The sequence below is a fragment of the Magallana gigas genome, chromosome 10 (genome assembly GCF_963853765.1).
Source record: "Magallana gigas chromosome 10, xbMagGiga1.1, whole genome shotgun sequence".
Lineage (NCBI taxonomy): Eukaryota > Metazoa > Mollusca > Bivalvia > Ostreida > Ostreidae > Magallana > Magallana gigas.
The window spans coordinates 6,291,573-6,311,308 of record NC_088862.1 but is presented as its reverse complement, the minus strand read 5'-3'; the positions used below and the strand labels follow the sequence as shown (position 1 = coordinate 6,311,308).

Here is a 19,736-nt window from a genome sequence, read left to right as displayed (position 1 = left end):
GTTCTAACGGACTGCCTTCTTCTTTGAAACAAAATTCAAATAAAAGTCCACAGTGCTTAAATAATGTTCTTCTATTTATACAATTAATCAGGTTTATTTGATGTATTTTATATACATCATAATACATGTATATGTGAAAAAAAAAAAACCATAAAAAACCTCCCGAGATCTGATCGTTCATTCCGGTTCATACTGATAGCTGATACTGACAAAGCACATCTGATCAATTCTACATATCAAGATAAACAATTCAGCTTTTGTTACATGAAAAGTACCTCATGTCCGCTTTAGGAGCATAATACACATTGTACACGTATTTATTGGTTAATGTGCCTTATATCATACATGTACATACATGTCTATATATCTGAATGCAATAAAACAGTGTAAATGTCAATAAATAAAATCCAACAAGTTCATTAGGTTAACACATGGTGAAAGTACATGTAATGCCACATGATATAGCACAAAACAGTTAGCTGGTATATAAGTCACAGACACACAGTCAGCACAAACAGCTGGTAGTTACAGTAAGTGGCTGCCAGCAAGAAGCTATGCATTGTGGGAGTTTTTGTTGGCACTAGACAGATTTAGCAATGGTTTCCGTGTTTCCACTATCTTTCTCCTCCTCTTCCCTCTTCTCCTGTATATTAGGCATCCCAGCATGCACTGGGCCTTGGTTACTGTCCTGTCTCTGCCACAGGTTCCTAGCACGCATTTCCTCTATATTTTCATAGCCCATTTGACCTTGACCTCTCTGTTTGCGAGACTGAAGGTCGTGTAGGTACAGTGCACTGACACTCATGTCATGTGACAGCAGTTCGAGTGAGCCCTCGTCCACACTCGGCTTGGAGCTTCCTATGGAGTGGTATCCCCCCAACCCACTGCCGATCATGCTGGTCGAGCCCTGCATGGTTCCCACTGGTCCACTGATGGACCGTTCCAGGGGTCCCTCAGCGGTGGATATGGCCCCCCGGAGCCTGTGGTGGACCCCACTCACACTGGGGGCCATGGACACTTGAGTAGACTGGGGGTACATGCCGCTCTGTATGGCGATGCTTGACGCAAGGCTGGTGTACTGAAATGGTAAAAAGAATTTTTATACAAAACAATAGACTTGGACCTGTGCGTGCACGGGTTGACATTGCATATGATACCAGACATTTACGAAATAGATACATCGAAACACCATACTGTTGACATTTACATCACTCTTTTATATCTACCACCTCTATACAATAAACTTAAGGCTCGTCAGGAAATTGTTCACCCTTTTATATCTACCACCTATATACAATAAAATACACAAGGTATATTTTATTGTATAGAGGTGATAAATAAAGCATTAAAACTTCGTAACTTCGTGACGAGTCCCTGTGGTCTAGTAGCTTTTAAGAAGGAATCAACACTTTAATTTTCAATAACGTTTTTTATTCGCTTCCAATATACACACCATGTTAACATTCGGAACCCTCGGGATTTTCATATTAAATGCACTGAGTTCGAGTTATCTTTTGTTTTTCCTTTGATGAACAGAATATATGACAAAGAACTATATATGGTAAGAGTTAAATTTGGCCCCCATAATCCGTCATTTTCTTAAAAGTGTTTCGGGTACAATTAAGTGTTGTTATATTTTAGATGAGTTAATGTAAAATATATTTTTCATCTATTTATTTGATTTATTTGTACTCACTGGCAGTATATGACGTCAGAAGTGACGCTATTTCTATAATTCAATCAAAATCAGTTAAAAATTGACATTTTTCTTACCTTTTTATGAATAGGAAATATAGAGCGCATGCTTGAACAAGGAAAAAAAAATTGTCATTTATTAGCCTTGGCTAGCTACATCTCTGATTAAAATATTTTGTTTGTTCAAACATGCGCTCTATGTTTTCAGAAAGAAAAACTGCTTAATAACAAGCTGTTTTATGCTAAAAATTGCAAAAACGGCGGTAAAAGGTTGTCTTTACGATGTCATATTTCTAAATTGTGGGCAGTTGAATCAAAATGAACATTATGTAAAAACATCACATATATATCTGTACAAAGAAAGCAAAGAATTACAGTAAAATGATGATGTTCATTTTAGGGGGCCATTTTAGGCTCATATCATATATAGTCCTTTTTAATGAAAATTTACACGTATTTGTTGTATCGCTTCTAAGTTTATCCAAGCAAGTGTGATATTGGGGAAACATAAAGAGCCTCCCATGATTGAGCATGAATGTAATGTGCATGCGCATGATTGTAAAATCCAAAAAATCCTGATGATTTCTGGATTTTTAAAAGGAATTTTGGTTCATCATTAATTAGCAAAGCTTGATTGGCAAAAAATAAAAGCAAATTCATTTGGTAATCTTCAAGTACCAATGATGTTTAAAATATATAAAAGCAAAAGACAGTACTTTTCCGATTTCTCGGTATTAAAGTCCAAAAATTTGAGTCTATTATTTAAATATACCCGGTAGATAAAGCTATAATTATATCTAACAAGGCTCCTTGCATAGAATGGATTTAAAAGTTATTTTCAAGAAAAACTCTATTGTGCTTACAATGATTAAAAAATTTTTTTTTAAGATACTTGACTCAGACTGTGAAGAAAATGAACGGAAACAGCAAATAAGTAGAATTTTACAAAGTCCAAGGAGCATAACTCTGTCAAAAATTGCTCGATCATACCCATAATCGAACATGACCTAGATATTATTATAATAAATCTGTACACTAAATTTCATCTCAATACATGCAACCTCTGTGAAGAAAATGAATGGAAAGCATTGGTGGACCAACCGACAGACATCAGCAAAGCAATATGCCCTCTCTTCTTCAAAGGGGGGCATAATAAGAAGAATAGCAAAAAGCAGCATATAAAGCATCTGATTTTCAAGAGTGCAGTGTAAAGGGAGGTATGAATGTCTTGCTTCTAATTTTTACCTGGTCTGTTGCACTTTCCTGCAACCATTAAATTGTATGATAACATATCAATGCTTATAAATAAACAAACATGCATATAAAAAAAATATATAACTATGATCTGAATAAGAAACCAGCCAAAAAAAATCCCCCAAAAACGTAAGGAAATCTTTTTTTTTACTTAATAAACTATTTGAAAGAAATAATTGTGTCAATGTACATAAACAGCCAGTCACGATTCAACAAAACAGCCAATAAACATTTTACTAATTTGGAGTCTTTCCCATGCACAATAATGTTGAGTGTTTCAGTCTTATAAAACTTACCCCCAGGGCTCCTGCTCCGCTGGGCTGTAGTCCAGAAAGATACCCTGTAAGGGACCCCTGAGATGACATCACCATATTCTGGGTCACAGGGTTAAAGATGCTTAGAGAAGTAGTGTTTCTATTGGCTGTTAAACAGAATGAAAAAATTAATTACCTTCTAATATTTTCAATAAATGTTCTAATAATTTAAAAAAAACAATTTTAATCTAATAAACATATTACATGTACTATATACAGGGAAATATTCACCATTGTTATATTTTCTCCCCTTTCACCAGGGGCGAATTTAAGACTGGGCTAATTACAAATTTACAATGTCTCAATTCATCTCTCTTTAAACACAACTTTGTCTGAGTGAATTTAAAAGGAGACAAAACTGTTTGCAAGTGAAGAAGGGCAAAATTAAAAAGAGGCGAAAATAACCCTGTATACAGTAATTAAAATAAATAAATGTACGTATTAAACACAATGTGTATTTAATACCTTTTTCTTTGATGTCATTGATGAACAGACTGCATTCCTTGGGAGGTTTCCACTCTGGGTTTGTAAGCTGTAAAATTTAATGCAATCAGAGCAACTTTAGAATCATTAAACTTACACACAATCATGAAATGAACAATTAATTTCTCTATACCATGTTATGTATGTAGTTCTCCATACAAACAGAATATGTAAACTGTAAAAGCAGAAATTTCAATGAATTTTATCCAGGTAAAATAATTTCATGGGGATTCATTTTTCCCCTTTTGTTCAAAATAACCACACTAAACATACAATGACAGTAAAATTTGACAAAAGACAATGTACATGTATGGTTTGAGCCTAAAATGTCAACTCTTCTAAAAATTAACACAACAAATTAATGTACCTTAAACACTTTAAAAAATGGCAAATTATAGGGGCCAAATTTGACTAATATCATAATACTGTTCTTTTAAATTAAGTTTGTAAATATTTTGAAGAAAACAATGAAATTTTAAATCCCAACAAATATTACTTCTTTTCAGTACATGTATGTTATTCAAAGTACATGTACAGTGCTGCTATCGTGAAAGTTGACAAAGCAATGAATCCTATCCTATCCTATCCTATATCCTGTATCCTGAATCCTATCTTGCAAAACAGCTCTATCCTATACTATCTCATACCATCAATATTTAGGAATATGAGTTAAAAAAACGAAAATTTAATTTTAAAAAAATCATTTTATATACAATTTATCGACTAATGTAATAATCGAAATGTCTTATTAATACATAAAACCGAAAATATTTAGAACGAGGTAACTTATTTACCTGTGCATCTGTGACATTAAATCATACATGGAGAGTACTCAATTAAGTAAACAAACAGGTAAGCGATATAAGTTTTGTTTTTATTATGTATACATGTATAATAAAGATGAAAAAGGAGATAAAGGACTTTTATTTATAGCTAAAACAAACATTTTAATCTAATTCATTTCCTTATTATATGAAATGCACGGATATAATCAGTATTCAGCTGATTCGGTCTGCGATAAATGTAAACACAAGAGGCCCATGGGCCACATCACTCACCTGAGGAACAATAGGTATGATAAAGTCAGCTTAATGGAGTCATAATACAAACAATCTGGACAATGTACAATAATACATGTAGATCCTGTATAAATAAAATCCATTTCCCCCCCTGGATATTCTTATGTTCTAACAGGATGATTTTGTAACGTGCAAGGGGGTCACTGCCTATGATCCCCGCGGGCCCGTACCGGAGATAGACTGGGACAGCCCTGATTGCTGCCAATCTTTACAAGAGCAGACTTTAATCACCGCTCCTGCACATATATAGGGACCTAACGTTACGCAGGCAGGGATGACCGCACACCTACGCAACTCAACAGGTACCAACGTTAACGCAAGCAGGGATTGCCGCACACTGCGCTAGAAAGGCCAGAACACCAGCAGGGATGACCACACACTATTGCTCTGCCGCAACCACCACCATTACAAGCAGGGATGACCACACTCTTGTATTAATGCAATACAGGGCAGGGATGACCGCATACTCTGTATCGTAGGTTAGAAAACACATAATAAGATTGAGCAGGGATGTCCACACACTCATTCTATCCCAACCTGTTCAAGTTTAACCCCAAACAGTCGCTCAATGTAACCCAGTAGACACTGTCCCTATATATGTGCCGGCCTAAAATAATTCATAGTATCTAAAAATTGGAAATCAAAAATAAACAAACTAATCCGTCCTAACCCAAAAATACTTATGCAGAACAACTTATATACACTGAATATTAATTATTGTATAAAAGTAATCGTCACAATAATTGGATAACAGTGGATGCATTAATCAAAATAATCAAGAATCAATAAATCAAGGGCAATAACTCAATACAGTAATACAAAAAGATTCTAATGAAAAAATAGCTGCCTGCTTCAATTTTATAGTCATATCACATGTTGAGTATTGCAGTTCTCAAAAAGATCCTTTACAATTGTTTATATATGGGATATTTAGTTACATCAAACTCTAAACCTTCTTGTGAGACCAAAGAATTGTCCTGGAGCCAAAGTCTTAACAATTACAAAGAATCATCTTGCTGATAAGTTTCTGAGAAGAAGATTTACTCTATATATTCCTATGTAAAACTTTAACACCCCCCCCCCCCCAATGTGGCCTCACCCTACCCCCAGGGATCATGATTTTCACAACTTTGAATCTACACTACCTGACAATACTTCCACACAAGTTTCAGCTTTCCTGGCTGATTAGTTTCTGAGAAGAAGATTTTCAAAGATTTACTCTATATATAAATTCTTATGTAAAAATTTGACCCCCAATTGTGGCCCCACCCTACCCCTGGGGGTCATGATTTTCACAACTTTGAATCTACACTACCTGAGGATGCTTCCACACAAGTTTCAGCTTTCCTGGCTGATTAGTTTCTGAGAAGGAGATTTTTAAAAATTTATTCTATATATTCCTATGTAAAACTTCGACCCCCCATTGTGGCCCCACCCTACACCCGGGGGTCATGATTTTCACAACTATAAATTTACACTACCTGATGATGTTTTCACACAAGTTTCAGCTTTCCTGGCTGATTAGTTTCTGAGAAAAAGATTTTTAAAGATTTACTCTATATATTCCTTTGTAAAACTTCGACCCCCCCATTGTGGCCCCACCCTACCCCCGGGGATCATGATTTTCACAATTTTGAATCTACACTACCTGATGATGCTTTCACACAAGTGTCAGCTTTCCTGGCCGATTAGTTTCTGAGAAGAAGATTTTTAAAGATATACTCTATATATTCATATGTTAAAATTCGACCCCCCATTGTGGCCCAACCCTACCCCCGGGGGTCATGATTTTCCCAATTTAGTATCTACACTACCTGAGGATGCTTCCACACAAGTTTCAGCTTTCCTGGTCTTATGGTTCATGAGAAGAAGATTTTTGAAAATTTCTCGAAAATTTTCATAAATTCCTAAATATCTCCCTTTGCAAAAGGGCGTGGTCCTTAATTTTCACAACTTTGAATCCTCTTAGGCTAAGGATGCTTTGTGCCCAGTTTGGTTGAAATTTGCTTAGTGGTTCTTGAGAAGATGTTGAAAATGTGAAAAGTTTACAGACAGACGGACAGACGGACGACAGACAAAATGTGATCAGAATAACTCACTTGAGCTTTCAGCTCAGGTGAGCTAACAATTCGGGAAAGCATCAGTTTATGAATAAATCAAAATACCACATTTGTTGTTATATGATTTGAATTTATTCGAAAGATAAAAATTCTTTCACATTTATAATTATAACATTTCTTAATTTGATCAGTTCAGTATATTATCGGACCTTACACGTCCTAGTGATCGGACATTGAAGAAATTAAATGAAACATCATGATAATTACACACACATTAAGATACTTGTCAAATTATTCCTAAACTGAATACTTCTATTTTTATAATGTTGAAGTCTTTAGATAAAGCAATAAAGCATATTATATCTAGTAATTTTACGCCGCATTGTTCATCCAAAAATTTACAGTAACTCTATACTTAAGTTGTTTCCGAAGTGACAAAAGAAATAGCGCGCATCGATTTCTTTTTTCCTCCATGTAAATATACATTAAAAATAGTTTTGTAATGTTTTACTTTCTGTTTTGAACCAAATTGTTGTTGTAAATGGATTTCAAAAGTAATTTTCGTTTCGCAAAACCACTCTGAAATTTAAACTCGAATTGGCTACAAGATGAAGGATAGGATTGGAAAGAGTTTGATTTCATTATTTATATCATGTATCCTATCCTATCGTTGTCAGCTTTCCGGTTAACAGCACTGTATTATGTTTTACTTGTTCAAGAATTTTCTCTGTATACATATACTGTATCCTTGACAAGTCTTTTTTCAGATTAAACTGCTCAAACACTTACGTGGAAGTGCATGAGGGACATCTGGATCTTGCCCTCCTGTGAGGGGCTCTGGTCTGGGGTAAACATGTTGGTCCTCAGGGACGGTTGAGGCTCTTCCTCATCGTCCTGTCAAAATTATTCAATTGTTAAATTTCAGCAGAAAATATATCCATTTGTATAAATTCTATTTACTAGTTTTCATATCAATTATCTTTTTAATTAAAAGTTTAAGAGATTTTAAACTTCATCACATTTTTTCTTTTTGTTGTGAATTTGAGAAACTATAACACTATCTGGAAAAAAAAAATATTAGCATTGGCCATTATTACACATGTACTTACCCTATCATCCATTTTGTTGTCTCGCTTGCGGACGTCCAACTGTGCAAAGGAACACACATCCCCCACACCGACAACATCTACCGTAAAGTTACGGAAAAAATCCACGATCTCCATTGATTTGTGACGCAGGGAAAAGCAGAGTACTATAGGGGTAACAAGGGGACTGAGGAGCTCCTCAAATAAGTACGCCTACAACAATGATAAAAGAGTTCATTGGAAGCTTTGACTATCAAGCTATTGATACATGAAACTTATCTATAGAGGAAAATTAAATCATGAACTGACTTGCTGTACATTCTTATTTATTATGAAATACAAGAAAACAGAAATGTCCTCATACAATGTAGGGATTGTTAGATTAGTCAATATATAGAGGAATTCAAAAAGAGAGTGTTACATAGGTATACAGTAAAACCAATTCTAACAAAGCACAAGGGACAGTCGATTTTGCTTTGTTATCACCATAATTTGTCATATCAGTCAAGTTTACAACATGTAATATAGTCACAAGGAATGAAAATCACTTCGGGGTAAGCATCAGTTTATAATAAGCATGCTCACTATAACTGTGTTTTACTGTATATGACTTACAACTTTGTATTGGAAAAATATGGAGAATTCATTGCGGACTTTGGATGTGTGGGCATTGCCTGACCAATCAGGAGGCATGTAGTGGACATGGGCCAAGATGTTCCTCATCAGAATCTCAGGGCAGTACACTAAATGCTGAACAAAATCGGAAAAATGAAACAAGAATATTGAGATAAATTTTACTTAAATAATTTGGTCATGGCATGTCATGAACATGAAATACATGTCTGATAAATTTAATAGAAATTCCAAATATTATAAACTTTATATAGAGCAATATACAATTAGGTTAACACTACACTAATTATTAATTTTGAAACAAAATCGAAGCTTACTTATAGCATCACAATCATATATTTTAAAGCAGCATTTGCTTTACTGGAAAAACTTCAATTGATTCACAAAATATATTACCGGTATTTAATATCATAAATATTTTCATTACTTTTTGTGTGTGTAGAAATAGACATTCAAAATTTTTCTACAGATACAGAATTACCAGTATATGCATCATGTATAAACTGTTCACCACTCCCTTAGTCATGCAGTTGACAATGTTTCGTGTAACTTGTCATTTTGTTAATAACTTGGATCTAAATTCAATCATGCATTACCTCATCTGGTATAAAGACTTTACATGCTGTCACAATCAGACCTGCAAAATTGGAAATACCACAGGTTTAATCCATCTAATTTCAGCAATAACATGTCATTGTGCATAAATTAGAAATCAAAATACTTTCTTAATTTAAATTAAAAAAAAAAAATGACAAAAAAGTGCACTGTGCTCACCAGCAACTGTCATGGTGGTCAGCACGTGCTCCACAGCCAGCACATCCTCATCAATCACAGTCAGCACAACCAGCACGGCCAGCACAGAACCAGCAAAGAATGCCACATTCCTGTAAAATAAAGTATGCATCAAATAGCTCAAAAATCCTGCAAGATAAAGCAAACTTAAAAAAACTGCCAAATGAAATACACTTAAAGAGTGTTATTCTCTTGTAAGATATAGCAAACTTAATAAAAAAGAACAATATACCTGTATTTCTAAGATAAAATACACTTATTCTCAGTGGACAGAAAACAGCATAAACTCCATATGTTTTGATATCAATAAAATATTAATTTTTAAACCATCTAAGTAATATTAATCATAAAGAATGAATTCAATAGCAAATAAATGCATACTTACTTGGCTAATATAACTATAAGCTGTGAAGTAAAGATATCCATGTATTTGTTGGCTAATCGATAGCCTCTATTCAGCCTTAAAAAAATCAAGAAACATGAAATTACATGTAGGTTGTATTAAACAAATATAAGATGTTTTTTAAAGGGGATTTTTACCAGGTAAACTCTCTGAGATTAATCACTCTCACCTTGCATCAAATTCATGATCAAGCTCGTTATAATGCCGTAAATAAAGTCTCGCATAATTTGACCTGTAACAGAATTTGGATGAATAAGATGATTAAAATAAATACCAAATAATTACAATCAGCGTTTGATCGTTAGCAAATGTAGGGTCAAATTTATATCATAATGATTTTCTTGATTTTAAGGAGGCTAGATAGTCAACAAATCATCAAATCTACCTGTAAATTTTTTAAAATGAGATACAGTTAAACATCGATATCTCGAAGTTCGGGGGACCACGGAAAAACTTCGAGATATCCTGGTGTTCGAGATATCCGAAGTCGAAATTCTTCGACTCCATTAGCGTTTTTGTTTTTGTCCTGACATGTTAACACAGGAAGTCCTTATATGCACTATAATTTGAGAACCGGTATGAACGGAAAAAAAAGACGGAATATTGAAACGATGTTTTATTTATAGACATTTATAGACATTGCACATATACACTTAAATAAGAATTTATATGAAACGTTACAATTATTTTAAATAACAGTTAATCAAACATACAAGCATAATGTACATGTATACAACTTTTCAGAATATAAATAAATCACGTTCACACTATTGTCAAGTCACATAACACACATGATGATATTATGGAACACTGTCAGTCTTTAATTGTAATTGCGTTGGTAATTTATCATGATTTAGTGTGTGTTATTAAATATATTTTTGGTATATTATTCATTAAGTAGAAGTTCACTTTGATCATGCATCGATATTGATTATACGATAATTGCGCTATTTGGTAATTGAGTGACCGTGAACTTGTTTGCTTTATAAGTAGCATGCATCATTATTCATATTATCGGTAATGTTAGGGGTGCTTACTTTTGGGAGCTGTGAACTTGTTTGTTTTATCAATCACCGGAGTATATACCCAAGCTGTTATAACAATTACCGTGTCATCGATAGCTGCACTGGCTAAGCGTGGAGTTAATAGATTATCAGTCTTGAGAAAAGGTGTGAATTGCCGCGGGCGAGAATAACGAGGACACGACATGCGGGGTGCGATTAGCAGACCAGAAAATTGACTTCACTTCGAGATAACCCATGTAAAATTTGTTATTGGGACCGTAAACATACTTCGACATAAGTGGGGTATTCGAGATAACCGTATTCGAGATATCAGTAGTTTTTTAAATCATATATATAGGGAAAACGACCCGGACCGGCGGCCGACTTCGACATAACCGGGGTATTCGAGATATCCCATGTTCGAGATACCGATATTTACCTGTATTTTTGGTCATAAACAATGATTATAGCAAAGAAAAAATACAAATACTGTAAACCTAGTTTTATTCGCGTGCGAAAAATTTGCGAGAGCCTATTTGTCGCGAATACTTCTCGCCACGGACCAGTATTTGCCATATACACGTAGTTATCATAAAAAAACAAGTGTGGATAAGGCTTGGCTGTAAAAATTACTCGCCGCGAACCAGTTCATCTCAGGTAAATTGCTAAATAAATTTGTCGCGAATAATAGTTGGTTTACAGTATATTATATGTTGCTGTAAAATTTTAACAATTTTTTATATCTTTAAATGGAGCTCTTCATCTCAAGGAGATTTATATAGTCTAAAAAATGGCAACAATCATTCAGCCCTCTTAAAATGAACATAAGATGGACCTACCATCTTCTTGATCCTAACATTGAAGGTTCTCTTTTAAGTGTCTGAAAAGTAAAATTGGCCAATTTGAATTTCAAAAACTAGAATTTCTTTTGATTTAGATTCTGTCTAATTTATCATTCTATCTAATATTTCTAAACTATATCTCCAAAGCAAGTTTCATTTTTTTTTTTTTTTTACTGAAATTGATTTTATCAAAAGTTTACAATACAAGTCAAAGTTTGACAAAATCTGTAGAAGGAAAAAAAGGAATAATAATTAAGGAAAAAAAATAAATTTCTCTTTTCAATCACAATTATTATTTTTCCATTGTTTAAAAATGTGTAAAAAAAATGTGGTCTTTAATATGAACTACAGTCAAACTTCGTTATCTCGAACTAGATTGGACAGTTTAAAAACTTTGGGATATTAGGGTATTCGAGATATCGAGGATAAAATAATTAGAAAATAAGTGGTTCAAACTTACAACTAACTTTGGCATACTAATTGTATTTGAGATATTAGTGTTCGAGATATCGAAGTTCAACTGTACATGTATATTTTTTTTTTCTAAACTGCATGAAAACCATCACTTACATCCGCATATCTAAAGAAAGAGTATAGGATCTGCCATAGTAGAATGAGTGGACTAAGGGCAAAGTTAGCAATGCCGATCCATAGGATTTTCTTAGACAACCTAATTATAAAAGTGAAAAAAAAAATTTAATTAATTCAGAAAAAAAAATTCACACAAAATGTATCTTTACTTTGCAGAAACCTCTACTGGATATATTGTTGACATATGTACATAAATCAAAGATATTACAATAACATTATTTTTGTTTTTATGCAAGCATACATGTACTTTGTAAAAATTTCACCGAGTCATAAAGAGAAATAACTCATCTGACAAATAGTTCATATAAAAGTACTATACAGAAAAACATTTACTCTTTTTACTTTGTCTTGATGGTATTTAATGTATCAAATTTTAATAAACCTTTAAAAAATATGTATAAGTGTTTTTACATTTGAAAAAAAAGATATTCTTCAAAGAGGTTTACATTTAAACTACCGTTTCTTCAACATTCAGGAATATTGGTCAACTTTTGGTCTGAATAAACAAGATACATGTATTACATAAAGACCACTTACTCTTCTGCCAACTGTTTTCTTTTATGATAAATTTTGAATTCATCCTTCAACTTCCAGTAATTCTCAAAAGGTGACCAAGGACCCCCTATCATAGAAATAAAACATTAAATAATAAATGTCTGTCAAAAACCTAGTGAATTCTAAAGACGTACACATGCAATAAAACCAATGAAAACTATGTTGGTCAATAATCTATGTGAAAATTGAAAAACAAAAATTAAAGATATAAATATTTTGTTTTTTAAAAAATGTGCTACTACATTTTTATCATGATCTTTATGAATAACAAGAGATGTTTGTAAAACACTCATGCCCCCCTCCCTTGGAAACATCTGCGAAGAAAATGAACCGAAACTGCTGCAAATAATTGAAATTTTCTAAGCCCAAGGCACATAACTCTGTCAAAAAATGCTTGATCGTACCCCAAATTAAGCTTGACCTAGATATTATTATGATAAACCAAGTACATCAAATTTCATTTCAATATGTGCATCCTCTGCGAAGAAAATGAGCGGAAAATGCAAATAATAAGTCCAAGGCACATAACTCTGTCGAAAATTGCTCGATTGTATCCAATATCAAACTTGACCTAAATATTACTATGATAAATCTGTAAAACAAATTTCATTTCAATATGTGCATCGTCTGGGAAGAAAATGAACGGAAACTGCAAATAATAGGAGTTTTTCTACGTCTAAGGTGCATAACTCTGTCGAAAATTGCTCAATCGTACCCAAAACCAAACTTGACCTAGATATTATTATGATAAACCTGTATATCAAATTTCATTTCAATATGTGCATCCTATGTGAAGAAAATGAACAGAAACTGTTGGTTGGCCAACCGACAGACAGCAGCAAATCAATATGCTCTCTCTTCTTCGAAGGGGGGGGGGGGGGGGGGCATAAAAACTATTTCAAGAATGTAGTCTGAGTATACACTGAGGTCAGTGAGTTGTATGTCAAAAAGTATTCTTTTCAAGAACAAGCAACAGTTAAAAAACATAATGGACATTTTTCTAAACGATAAAAATCTTCCTCTAATATAACTTATATTACATGTATATGTACTTACAGAAGAGCAAGAAATCCAGATTGTATTTCAATCCAATGCTGTAGAAAGCACTGCAAACCAAAATCACAGTGTCATTCAATCTACATGTATTTAAGTGTCATTTTGTTACACAGAATAATCTTCCAAATAAATACAACTTGTCATTGAAAACAGAGGAATTACGGTCACCTACCATTCTCCCATTAAGGGAATGCTATGTTTAAATGGAAGTAAGGATTTCCTCTCCATGGCAATCATGTAGTTTTTGAACCTGAGTATCCGGTGGTATATGTCTGTAAAAATAACCGGTAAAGTCTTAGGCAAAATGTTGTGCATAAATACATATGCCATCTTTTTCCATGTTCAATAAGTAGCATTATATGCTACAAGTGAAAATATCAACTTGCTAAATAAAATACTTGTATGTGGAACACTAAATTCAGCCAGGCTTCTGTTGGTGAATACACTACTAAACCAGCTCTGTGATCTTCTTCTGTTTATGAATATACACTTACACATTATTTACTGTACTTACCCAGCTATGTGAGCTCTTGCTCATAGATACACAACTTACCCAGTTCTGTGAGTTCCTGTTTGTGGATACACAACTTACCCAGCTCTGTGAGCTCTTGTTCATTGATATATACAACTTACCCGGCCAGTTCTGGGAGTTCCTGTTTGTGGATACACAACTTACCCAGCTCTGTGAGTTCCTGTTTATGAATACACATCTGCTGCTCTTTCTGGACCTCCAGAAGCCGGCGCTGGACTTCATGCCAAGTCATGTTTGTCAAATCAGTCTACAATCATACAGGAGTCTCTTAATACATGTATATCATCTTCACAGAACATTAAAATTTGGAAATGATTTTCACATTGGTCCTAATAATAGCAATCCCTGATTCAGAATGTATTACAGGTTATTTTATATGTGCATTTTCACATTTATTCTTACTGGTACACAATTATACATATCATATACCTTTTAAAAGTTATTTAGGAGTTTGAATTATTAAAATTTCATGCAATACTTTTTTCTCTTTCATTTTACAAAACTTTTGCATCATTTTATTGATTCTTTTAAACACATTATGTGGATAAAAGACACCTCAGATCAAAACACTTCTCTGCCAAATTTGAAATTAAGCCCAAATTATCTATGAAGAATTTCTACCAGAACTTACAGTAGTTATGTGGAGGGCAGTGAGATAAAAGGAGCGAATCTCCCAGTACTTAAAGATGTTGTATAGAACCTTGATCAGTCGGAAAACCCAAAAGGCAAAAGCCACAAGCAAACAGACAGTGATCCCAAAGTCAAACCTACAATGAGCGATTAACATATCATATAATTAGCAGGAAAAGGCATCTTTAGACTCAGTGATTTCTTTCAATGATAAATCTTCACTATTAATGTTAAGCCTTATTGGTTATATACTACACACTATATTGATTATGTAACTAGTCTGAGTTACAATGTTCATGTATGTGAAACAGGTAAAAATACTATTCAAAGGTATGTAAGTAGTCTGAGTTCATATGTAATTGGTCTAAGGTACAGGAAGGTAAAAGTCTGAGGTACTGTAAATGTATTACACTTGGCTGTGTATTCTATTTAGCGATTTTGGCGAAAATCGCCGTCCGCTAAATCAAGTACACCGCAAAATGTTAAATTCATTAGTAGATAAATAGGTACAATCAGATATGCGCTAACTCAAATCCACGCTAACTTGTTAAAAAATCATATTCAACCAAATATCGTACACGCTAAATATAATATGTTTACAATATGTTACTACATGTAGTCTGATCTACATGTTCTTAATTGTCTAAGGTATGTAATTTGAATGAAATATGTTAATGAGTATTTAGCTATCTGTTATATGCTAAAAATGTAAGGTACATAACAAGTTTGAGGTATTTTACAAATCCTTAAGGTATGCAAGTAGTTTGAGGTTAATTTGTATGTTACTAGTCTGAGGTTTGTTATTACATGTAGTAAAATACATGTATATGTACCAGTTATTAGCCTCAACAGCCTGATGTAACAAGTGTTGGATAAGTTAACACATAGCCATTACATTGTAAAGTATTTTATAGAACAACTAAAAACAAGTAGATAAACAGCAAAAAACCTACTCTTGAACACACTGGCCGAAAGGTGCGACTGCCTCAGGAATGGTGACTTTGTGCGTGTCATTCTTAGAGTTGGCAAACAGGATGTCATAGTTCACACACTCCAATAGGAAGGTTGAGAAACCCACCACGAAGATAAATTGTCTGCACGCAAACAGAGGAAAAAGAAATGAAATAACAAATACTGAAGTCTTGATAGTACTGGAAATCCGTGAAATTAGTATTACATTATCATGTGAATAACTAACCCATCTCTTGATAACTGGCCCTATGACAAACATTTACCCAGTTTTATCATGGTATCATTTCTTATACTAATATAATCAGACACGTACATTAAGTACTTACTGTACAACAGCACTATATTTAGATCAGTACTTACATCAGTTGGAGAACGTCGCTGACCATCATACACACAAATCCCCCCCGCTGATGATAATGGTAGACTCGAGTGAAGAAGTCGTCCAGGTTTTCTATATGGTTCCATCGTGCTAGACAAAAGATTTTTAATGAATTAAAAATTAAAAATTATTCAATCTAAATATCTGTACGTCTAGGTTACTGGGTTATTCAATTTGATGTACTTCTATCAAATGTATGTAAATTTGTACAAATCCATATAATTGTACTAACAATGTATATCTAACAACACTTGTAAAAAGGAAAAAACCCTCCTTTTTCTGTTTATGAAATATGTAGATCTTGAATACATGTACTGAATGAATTATTCAATATTACCACCTCTAAACCACCCCCTCAAACCTGGCATTTATTCATCAATCAGATGTGTTAATATCAGATCAAATTCTCTTATCTTGGTCAGCCAATAAAATCATATTATGATAATAATGAAATTTCCATACAATTACATATTTTTCTCATACTGCCCTTACTTAGTTTAACATGTTAAACATTTGAATCACAATTTCATGTTAGGAATGAGTATACTAGTATATTACATCATTGTGTAATCCCTAGAGAATCCTGTTTCATACTTTTAACTTGATAAACCAACACAAACTTGCATATATAGCATACAAACTCAATGCTTAAATAATTTCTAGTTTCATAAAATTGACCATGCAGTTGTACAGAAGTTTTAAAAATAATTGTTGATAAGTCATTCAAGTTATGTTTTTAAACAGATTAATTCCAGCTCTTACTAAAGTCAGTAGCTAACAGCTACATCCCAGTAAAAGTATTGTAGGAACATCCTACTGTAATACTGATGGATGTTTAAACAAATACATACTACTTTCTGGGACAACATGCATCATCAGGTTGGCCGACTCGTGAATAGGGACGTCATTTTCGTCGGTGTCCTCCTCACATGACGCCAGGGGTTGATACTGGGTTTGGTAGTCAGCCATTTCAGCCGAAGAGCTTCAAGTCAAACCATTCAAGAAAACTGTTCCTTTCAGACACTGACAGTATGTTCAAATCACATCACGTCATTTGTATCTCAAGTGACAGTTAACAGTAGCTGCTCTGTAACAAGATACAGATAAATATACAATCAACTGTTATTCAGTTTGGTGTTAATGTTTTACAATAAAAATTTTAACTTTTATTTCTTCTATTCTATTTTTTTTCAACATGATACAGCTAATGTTGGAAAATGTGACAAACTAGGAAAGTAGAATGGAAATGTGCTTGACTAACTGTCAACTAATAATTATTTTGTGTAAGTACCTACAAACAAACAAACAAACAAACTAACTAACAAAAATGTACTTAAAATCTATATTGTTATATAAATTATAAAAAACATAAAGGGCACTGATAGAAAAAACAATATTGCTTTAACACTGTCTTCATGATTATGATGATGTAATGAATCCGAGCTGACCCAAACTACTGACCTGCAAACACACATTATATTATCTGTACAAAAAGTACTAACTGAGTTTAACATTTTACGCGATTCATATATTCTAAATGTTTAGAGACAACGCAGTGCCCTTCATAGTACAGAAAGACGAAAGTTTATTTTTAGACTATGATCCAAACCAAAACAAACAGGCTGCAACAGCTGATATGCCAAAAATACAGCGATATTTACATCGATCAATGAATGTAATCTAAAGATTTTACCAAATCTAAAATCTAGAACGTTGCTATTATTCATTTTCACATCAAACTTACCCACATCCTTGCTTTATTCAGTGAATATTTTCTCAGAAATTGTCGTCGTCCATCCAAAATCTAAACAAATCATCTGAATCCAAAGAGCGCTTAAAGAGGCGCTTGAATTTACGAAACGTAATGCAATCACCCCTTTTCGCAATAATTATCGCACAAGTTGATTAATTATCAAGTGATATCGTATAAAAAATGTTTTTCTGATTATTTTATAAGATAAGATTTAGGTGATATTTACAAAAAATACGTAGTTCGGACATTACAAATTTGACATAAAAAATATATTTCTGATAAAAATGGAAATGTCATCAATGATTTGCTTTCCTTATTTAAAAATAAAATACCGAGTAAGTGAGTATTTTTCTGTTCAGTTTAAATCAATTAATAGAATTGTTTGTCGTTACAGTACGTAATAATACAAAAGTATATAAACATACACACGACGAAATTTACACGACTCAGGTGCGGATCCAGCTAATAAATTCGGGAGTGGGGGTTCAAATTATCACCCCTGGTGCACTTAGATGTGCATGTGTCCTAAAAATTTCTTTCTCTTACTTAAAGAAAACAACGAAAGTATTTATAAATACATTGTATATATACATGAAAGCGATCGAATTAATAAAATTAATACTTTTCGGAGAGATTTACAAACTAAGTTATTAAGGCTCTGCATGTTCATGAGTCCATTTAATTTAAATAATAAAAATATGTTTGAAATAATTTAAAAAAAAAAAATAGATTCTTAAAAATCAAACCTTGAGCACTGCAATGCACCGAAGATATTGCCTCCTTAGATAACATATTAAACGACGATCACTTTGTGCTATTTTGGGGTTAAAATCTTATTACGGACGGAAAAGATGATTAAAATCCTAAAGTATTCTATTCCTGTGAGAAGAATATAAGGATAAAATATAGGACTCGATCTTTGATAGTTCTAAAAAGTCTATTTGTGAATGATCGATATTGTATTATTTTATTTTATTTTTTTGCAATAACTTTGATGCTTAACATGCACTTACGGTAATTAACTTATTTGGTTGCACGTGTGTTTCGACTATAAAAGCAAACGAGCCAAAACTGTTTTCTAACTACATGTAGAATATTCTTTATAATAAAGAATGGTCTATTTTCAAAGCGATCATGCAAACCTTTTTCTGTATTTTACGTATTTTACCTAGCGCTATCGTGCAAACTAAAATATACAGATGATTTTACATTAGTATAAAATATACAATAGAAACGACTGTAACAATTGACCGAGAAGTGAAGAAGTGGGACCTGAGTGCATTTATAGCTTTGGCATTCCATTCTCCTTCGCGAATAAAAAAAAAAAAGTACACCTCCTGCTAATTTACATAATTAGTGTTTACCTTAACACCCTTCCCCCTACCACCCAGCACATCCATTATCCCATTATTTTACTGTCCACCCAGAAAAAAAAAACATACATAAGATTAAACTCGCTGAAATACACAAGACATCTCACAGCATTACTCGATCCCATTTACACTTACATGCACGTAATTCCTCGAAACCGTTTTGCATGCATCATGAAATAGATCCCCATTCACAGGGTTTTATTTAATACATTGACATGGTTTGCTCTGAATTTGCGGATAAAAATATAATC

The 19,736-nt window shown here is 33.3% G+C and overlaps 1 protein-coding gene across 4 annotated transcripts; it reads right to left on the bottom strand.

Moving 5' to 3' along the window:
• Nucleotides 1-56: 56 nt before the first annotated feature.
• Nucleotides 57-18,266, bottom strand: LOC105348384 (autophagy-related protein 9A). 4 transcript variants are annotated; one of them, XM_066072794.1, is made up of 22 exons: nucleotides 18,104-18,266; nucleotides 17,211-17,441; nucleotides 16,341-16,449; nucleotides 15,962-16,102; nucleotides 15,010-15,145; nucleotides 14,523-14,625; nucleotides 14,019-14,118; nucleotides 13,847-13,896; nucleotides 12,773-12,857; nucleotides 12,215-12,314; nucleotides 11,642-11,682; nucleotides 9,968-10,030; nucleotides 9,781-9,855; nucleotides 9,378-9,487; nucleotides 9,200-9,240; nucleotides 8,586-8,720; nucleotides 7,995-8,183; nucleotides 7,675-7,779; nucleotides 3,729-3,795; nucleotides 3,246-3,370; nucleotides 2,941-2,958; nucleotides 57-1,078 (listed from the first exon to the last, which is right to left on the bottom strand). In XM_066072794.1, the coding sequence occupies exons 2-22, from the start codon at nucleotides 17,326-17,328 to the stop codon at nucleotides 581-583; spliced, it is 2,409 nt and encodes an 802-aa protein (XP_065928866.1). In that variant the 5' UTR covers nucleotides 17,329-17,441; nucleotides 18,104-18,266; the 3' UTR covers nucleotides 57-580. The 4 variants fall into 4 exon arrangements, with proteins under 4 accessions (XP_065928866.1, XP_065928864.1, XP_065928865.1 ...); XM_066072792.1 differs by having other exon boundaries at nucleotides 17,211-17,446; nucleotides 18,104-18,265; XM_066072793.1 differs by lacking the exon at nucleotides 18,104-18,266 and adding an exon at nucleotides 17,821-17,928 and having other exon boundaries at nucleotides 17,211-17,446.
• Nucleotides 18,267-19,736: the final 1,470 nt, after the last annotated feature.